Genomic DNA, 7501 nt, shown 5'->3' with positions numbered 1-7501 from the left:
ATCGGACGCCTCAGGAGAGGAAGGCAGCAATTTTTTAAGACTCCTCAGCTTCCCTGGAAAGTTCTACTCCAAGAATGAGATTGCGGATACAAGTGGCCGAAATGAGTTTCCTCTGTAGGGTGCCCGGGCGCAGGAGCTCGGACATTCAGGAGGGACTCAGAGTAGAACTTCGAGAGGAGCCAGTTGAGGTGGTTTGGGCATCTTGTCAGGATGCCTCCTGGACGCATCCCTGGGGAGGTGTTTTGGGGATGTCCTGCTGGCAGGAGGCCCCCGGGTCGACCCAGGACACGCTGGACAAATGACATCTCTGGTCTGGGAACGCCTTGGGGTCCTGCCGGAGGAGCTGGAGGAGGTGGCAGGGGAGAGGGCTGTCTGGGATTCCCCGGACAAACGGAGGAAGACGACGATGACCACATGCTTTCATGCTGCAGGCTGTAAAAGTTTAGGCTACAGACACTCAGCATTGAAAAACTGACGCTTGTTATCTGTGTAACATTCTCTAACAGCGGTCGACTTGAAAATTTATTAAAACATTAAAACAGAAGATTACTTACAAGTAGCAGAATAACGTGAGGAATTCCCGGATACCTTTTCATTGGTTGTTGCGTTCCGCCCAGAAACAACACTGCTGTTCTCTGATTGGCTGTTGAGAAGGCCTGTTCTTTTTGTTGATTGGCTGCTAACTGACCGGCTTTAGGACCCAGCGCTTGTTTCATAGTGAGGCGCAGCTGTCCGCAATTTCCTTTAAATTCAGGTAGATTTGACTTCTTCTGCATTTACATTTTTACTCGGTAACGAGGGTAAACGTATGTATTTTAAAAGCAGCTTAAAAAATGACAAATTACTCTAAAAAAATACTCAATAACAGTAACATGAGTAAATGTAATTCGTTACTTTCCACGTCTGGTTTTTAATGTAGCCGAAATGGTGAAACGCATGTCTGTTCACCCACGAAACAAGTTTTGTATTCCAGAAACTCCATCATTTACAGCATTTACCAGACGCCCTTATCCAGAGCGCCTTACATCAGTAGTTACAGGGACAGTCCCCCCCCGGAGACACACGATGGTAGTACGCGGGGTTTGAACCCGGGACTTCTGGTTCGTAGGTGAGCGTTTTACCCGCTAGGCTCCAGAAACGCCCCCATGTTGATCTAACAGCACCACGCGCCTCAGCAACAGCAGCGTCGGCGCCCTGAGTCACGTGGTCTGGGTCTGGGGGGGGGGAGAGAGGGAGAGAGAGAGAGAGAGAGAGAGAGAGAGAGAGAGAGGTCCATTACAAATCAACAACCACCTCCTATTTTTGTGAAGAACCTTCATCTGGAAGTAAGATGCTGGCCGCGGGTTGAAGGAGCGGCCATGGCGTCTTCTCCTCGGTGGAAACGTGCATGATGGCGCCGTGATGCGCGGCTGGAGCGTCTCCGGAGGTGAGTAGCGGGCGGCCGCCCAGCCGTGATGAGATGAATAAAGATGGAGAATAATGCACAATAACCGTATAATACAAGCAACAAAGGAGACATTTGGAGCACGAAACGGAGGTTTATGAAGCAGAAGTGGGACGTTTTGCGTGGACCGCGGGCCTTGCAGGCAGGTGAGCAGGAGTGGAAGTGACATGATATTAAAAGACATTTCTTCTCTGCAGACAGCATGACTCTACTTGTGAATGAGAAGCTGTGAAATAGACACTTGTGGATCTGGTTTTCCACACTGAAATCTGTATGGTTAGTATAGCAACTAAAAGGAAGGACATGTGGCCCAGTGGGCTTTAAATTTAACCTTAAACTTCTAAACCAAATGAACAAATTGAGGAAAAGATGGAAGGAATCTTGAGAGATAATATTTTACATTTATGGGGACATAAAGCCCCCCCTTTTACTTTATGATTTAGAACTAGATTACAAAAATGTGAAAGTGGCTGTTATTGTGAAGCACAGCACCCGGTGACACGGTGACACGTGTCCTCTGTATTTAACCACCACCCTTGGTGAGCAGTGGGCACCATGACAGGCGTCCGGGGAGCAGCGTGTGGGGACGGGACCTTCATCAAGGGGTTCGGGATTCGAACCGGCAACCTTCTGATTACGAGTTCGGATCCTTACCTGCTAGGACAAGCAGTAACAATGCTATTTAAGAAGACAATGCTTTAATCCAGTCTGAATAAAAATGATGTTAATTAATATGCATTGGTGGTTCAGTGGTAGCATTCTGGCCTGCCACGCGGGAGGCCCGGGTTCGATTCCTGGCCAATGCAGCTCTGTTTTAGGGGCAGTGGGGGCCTAGCGGTTAAGGAAGTGGCCCCGCAATCAGAAGGTTGCCGGTTCAAATCCCGATCCGCCACACACTGCTCCCTCAGGGTGATGGTTAAATACAGAGGACACATTTCACTGTGTGCACCGTGTGCTGTGCTGCTGTGCATCACATGTGACAATCACTTCACTTTATCACTTTAATAAATTGAGTGTAATGACCAAGGAAGCAGTTTCTCTCTGTCGCAAGGGACATAAATAATGAAACTACACATTACTTCTTATTCAGCTGCAGCACTGTAGACCACGCCCCCTGCAGACCACGCCCACACCACTGGCCCTGGCCTATCAGGGAACTGGCCTCTGCACAGCAGCCCGCCTCACCCCGCCCCCCGCATGAGGGACAAGGCCACCCAGGTGAGTTGGCCACACCAGTCCAGTCCAGAGAGGACGCTCGCTTGGACGACTGCTTCTGTTCAGAGAGAGGAGACTAGAGGCTGTTGCAGGTGGTTGCATCACTCGTGGAGTGAAAAACCTTCCAACATCCTGCTCTTCATGTTCCTGTCCTCACAGACCCCCAGGGCCTGGGCAGATGAACGTCGGAGAGGATCACACAAGCGCTCAGCCTCGTGCGGGAGCACCGACCAGCTCAAAGAGGTCAGCAAGCCAGAGATGTGCTCACCATGTCAAAGGTCCACGTCCTGCTTCTCTCGCCCACGTTCTCTCCTCTCCTCACATCAGATCGCTAAACTGCGCCAGCAGCTGCAGCGCAGCAAGAGAAGTAGCCGCCATCGCCGGGACAAAGACCGCAAGTCCCCCTTTAATGGGAACCATGCTGCCATCATCCAGTCACAGGTGAGCGTCTCTGCAGTGGACATTGCGGTGAGGGCCACTCACATTGATTGTATGGCCAGTGTAGCATGTGTGACACAGCAGAAATGTTCACACCTATTTCCTGCTTGTTCAGGTCTCCGTCAGTTGGAGACCACATTATAGCAGATCTAGAGGACAGATGTTCCACATCCGAGCTTTTACCATTAAACAATGCTATATAAATCATGTCAATATAAATTCATAAAACTTTGATTGCTTTGTACTTAGATACAGGAAATGACATCATGGACAAATTTGAAATGTATGTACATACGTGCAAGTAACGCTTTTAAAAATGTGGTCTACTCGTTTCAGAACACTACCATACTGTAAATGAACAAGGCAGGATCTTTTATACATTCTGCTATGCAGGGCTATCGCTGATAAATAGCAGCGCCATCTAGTGGTGCTTCATTATATGGCCCAGAATAAGGACTCATGCCTTTATTCATCTCTGTATGAAAATGCTGATAATCTGACCATATGAAAAATAGAGGTATAATAAGAGGTATAATAAGTCAATGATATGCTGAAGTGGGGATATATACTTTCTGTGGTTCTCCATAACTGCTCAGAAGTAGGCTGCTGGGATTTTGGGACGCCCCAATTTCTGTCTTTTCTCTGGCCCAGTTCCACAGTGTCTCGCCCTTTTGAGGCGGAGGCGACGCCCGTGAGGAGGGTGGCCTGAAATAATGGTGAAGCTTTATATCAGACAGACAAACATGATGTTTTTTCTTTCAGGATTAAAGCATCTGACACAGAAGGTTCATTTTTCCCATAAAGAGGATTCACTTTTAAAGAAATAATTTAATATCAGTACAGGAGACTGGACATCAAAAGTAACATCTAATGTAACTAAATAGGATTTTAATATCTAAACATGTTAGCAGTAAAAAAAACATTGAAAAAGACTCTTGTTTGTGTTTATATATATATATATATGTGTGTGTGTGTGTGTGTGTGTCCCTCAGACTCAGATGCCAAAGACAATCCTGATCCCAATCCCGATCTCCAAGTCCACACCACCACGCTTCAGGAACAGCGTGGAGGGTCTTAACCAAGAGATTGAGCGGATTATAATCCGAGACACCAGCGAACGGGATGAGCTCATTATTGTAAAACATCTATCTTATCTGTCTATCTATCTAGTCAATTCTGTAAAAATCTGTTCATCATTTCCCCTTTCGTCTGGTTTGCAGCCTCGAGATGTTCCTGATGGACACCGCGCACCTCCACCCCTCCCCCAGCGCAGTAGCAGCACCCGCAGTATTGACACACAGACGCCGTCAGGGGGCAGCCTGGGAGGAGGCGGTAACCATAGCAACAGCAGCAGCCGCTCCGAGTCTGTGTCTCCATCATACCTCAGCATCTTAAACGACGCGGCTGGAAACAGCCCCCTCCCTAATGACGAGAGCAAGGAGAAAGGTGAGACCCCACATTCTTATACACAAATCTGTATTTCTGGAGGCAGTAAAATAAATGAAGTGGAAGTGAAGTGATTGTGAGACACTGCAGCGCAGCACACGGTGACACGGTGAAACGTGTCCTCTGTATTTAACCGTCACCATGACAGGCGCCCGGGGAGCAGTGTGTGGGGACGGTGCTCAGTGGCACCTTGGCGGCTCGGGATTCGAACCGGCAGCCTTCTGAATCCAGGGGGGGGGCGCTCCCTCCCCCCGCCAGGCCACCGCTGCCTGTTTCATCTGTATCATAACTTTCAAATACCGTATTTACACTGAACACAGAAACAAACCCACAAACCTTTCTGTCTTCAGAGCTTGGGCCTGCGTCCCCTCTGCCCAAATACGCCTCGTCCCCCAAACCCAACAACAGCTACATGTTCAAGCGCGAGCCACCTGAAGGCTGCGAGAAGGTCAAGGCCTTTGAGGAATCCCAGTAAGTCCCCATTCGGGTGACATCAGCCTCATTGCCACACACGCGTTCAGGCAACATGTGTCCACTGAGTGTATATTGAATTTAATGTGAAATCTGTCCCTCCCACCTCAGACCCAGGCCGCTACAGGAGATTCCTCCATATCTCTGTCCAGACAGGAACAAGGTGAACTTCATCCCAAAAAGTGGCTCTGCTTTCTGCCTGGTGAGCATCCTCAAGCCTCTGCTCCCCACCCAGGAGAGGAGCTTCCGTGCTGGCGTCAGCCTGAGGAGCCTGTCCCCGTCCCTGGTGCCCCTGAGTGGGGTGCGGAGCCTGTCCCCCTCCATTGGCCCCAGCCTGACCCGGGGTTCGGGGTCCCTGCATCAGTCTCAGTGCCTCCCCAGACATGTGGAGGAGCCAGAGGGATAGGGCGCAGGAAGTACACTTTCATCTCCAAACCTCACCCCATCCTGATCTCATCATAGCTAAACAGTCCGACGGATCGTCCCGCTGCCACCCGAGCTGAATGTGGAACCCTGAAACAGACCCACTTAGAAGATGTGAACAATGCCTTAGGTGCTCTGATGTCAAAGCCTGTCTTGATGAAAAAATGTAGATTTCAGAATCCCATTTTGGTGACATATCATGGCAATTCTTACTGTCCAGGGCTTCTTTTGACGTTTTCTTTCCTACCATGAAGACACATGGGTGTGCATTACAGTCCTGATGCGAGACAAGCACCTCAGACTGCTTATCCTATCCTTTAGAGAGGACTGAATGTTGGTTTCTACCACTAAAACGAGACATTTTCAGTTCAGCCTGATCCTGTAGCATGGTGGACAGGAGAGTGGACCCAGCTTGTGGCATGTGAAGCAACAAAAATGTGCCTGACAACCTGGAAAAACCTGATCCAAGTTCTGTTTTCATCTCCTCCGTCATGGGAAACGCCTTCGCTGCTTTCTTTATGCGGACTCTGTACGTGTCCACATTGTCCCCTGCATTTGCATTTATGTTTCTTTTTTTTGTTGTGCTGTTGACCCGGATCTGGTGCTTTAATGCGGATAGAAACAGCCTCTAAGTGCAGATCTTTTTTTTAGGGTCCTATGAAAGGAAATATACACCTTCTTACACAACTCGGTTATAAGTACTCATAAAAAATATGAATGCTAATAGTCGCCTTATGCCTGTAGAAATTGTATGTGTGGATCTTTCATTAGTTTTGCAATGTAGTCAACTGCTGACACAACGTAGGTTGTGTACATATAGACCTTAAGAGCAGGCCAATCTCAATATGAAACAAGCATTTTATCCCATGGGACCAAGAGGATGTACAGGTGACCACAGGTCCAGCGATCCGGTGAAAAAATAATGTTCACAAATATTTCAATGGGTCAATAAATACAGGGAAGTACAGGTGTGGTGGAGGAAGCGTGTGGGTGTGAAAAGTACATTTACATCAGCTCCAACGACCAAAACCAACATTTATTTCTTACATAGCCACTAATCTGGTTTTGACCGACCCTTCTGCACACAAGAAAAAAACTCTAGGAAAGATAAAACAGAAAAAAAGAGAGAGATACAGAGAGGGAAGAGTGTAGAATCAGCCTGCAAGTGGTGTCAGTGCAGGGTTGGTCATGATTTGTCCAAGAAAAGAAAAAGTCCTACAGTTGTAGAGGTGGAGAAGTCCACAGTGCAGTATAGAGCACCTACCCAAGTGCATCTAATATGAATTCATTCATAAATTAATTCATTACAATCCAAACCTTCCGAATAACCTTCCGAATATGTACAAGAGTTAAAAAAATGTCATTTTTCATTTATACTTATTCGGGGCTGAAGTGAAAATCCTGTATATTCGTACTTTTTGGTAGATGGGTGCTGGCCGTGTCGCGCTGATATCTGTATCCCTGGAGGAAGGTATAAAAACCACCCGCTGTAAAATGATGCATGATAAATACCAGCTCTCCCTTCAAAGCCAAACTGATTTTAGAAGCCTTTCTCTACATGGAAGAGAGAAGTTGGTCTGTGTGTTCTGTACAACTAAAGCTTGAAATACACCCCCATGGTGCATCTACCTTCATTTTCCAGCAGAGCAGTGCCCGTTTAACCCCGTGTCATGTAAGGACAGTGACGCCCTGGAGATGGAAATGGGTAAAGGATTAGAAATGGCCGTAGAGAACTATGGAACATGCATTAGGATTTTAGGAGTGCAGGTAAAACATGCATGAAGTTACCAGATCATTACCATGCACATTTTAAGGGGAACGGGGTTGTTGGATATTGCAACATACTTATATTGTGTGTTATTCTTATCATATTGTAAGCCTCCATAGTTTTCTTGAAAGTCAGTGATAAGAAACATGGTCAAAGGCAGAAGAGAAATTTGTACTGTATATTGCCTTAAAACGAGAAATATGTTTAAAATGGAGATGTGGCTATTATAACATATTAAAGCCAACTGATAATATCAGCATCAATGAAGTCATGTGTTGTTGTTTTTTTTTTATATC

The 7501-nt window shown here is 47.1% G+C and overlaps 1 protein-coding gene and 1 non-coding gene across 3 annotated transcripts; both read left to right on the top strand.

Moving 5' to 3' along the window:
* Window positions 1-1198: 1198 nt before the first annotated feature.
* fam117ba (family with sequence similarity 117 member Ba) lies at window positions 1199-7472 on the top strand. Of its 2 annotated transcripts, none has more exons than XM_028980267.1 (8): window positions 1199-1426; window positions 2535-2662; window positions 2819-2902; window positions 2987-3100; window positions 4090-4233; window positions 4318-4543; window positions 4894-5014; window positions 5126-7472. In XM_028980267.1, the coding sequence occupies exons 2-8, from the start codon at window positions 2642-2644 to the stop codon at window positions 5418-5420; spliced, it is 1005 nt and encodes a 334-aa protein (XP_028836100.1). In that variant the 5' UTR covers window positions 1199-1426; window positions 2535-2641; the 3' UTR covers window positions 5421-7472. The 2 variants fall into 2 exon arrangements, with proteins under 2 accessions (XP_028836100.1, XP_028836099.1); XM_028980266.1 differs by having other exon boundaries at window positions 1200-1590.
* Window positions 2180-2250, top strand: trnag-gcc (transfer RNA glycine (anticodon GCC)). Its single transcript has one exon. It is a non-coding gene; the product is annotated as a tRNA-Gly (tRNA).
* Window positions 7473-7501: the final 29 nt, after the last annotated feature.

Source organism: Denticeps clupeoides, chromosome 5 (assembly GCF_900700375.1).
Source record: "Denticeps clupeoides chromosome 5, fDenClu1.1, whole genome shotgun sequence".
Classification (NCBI taxonomy): Eukaryota; Metazoa; Chordata; class Actinopteri; order Clupeiformes; family Denticipitidae; genus Denticeps; species Denticeps clupeoides.
This window is presented reverse-complemented; position numbering and strand designations above follow the sequence as displayed.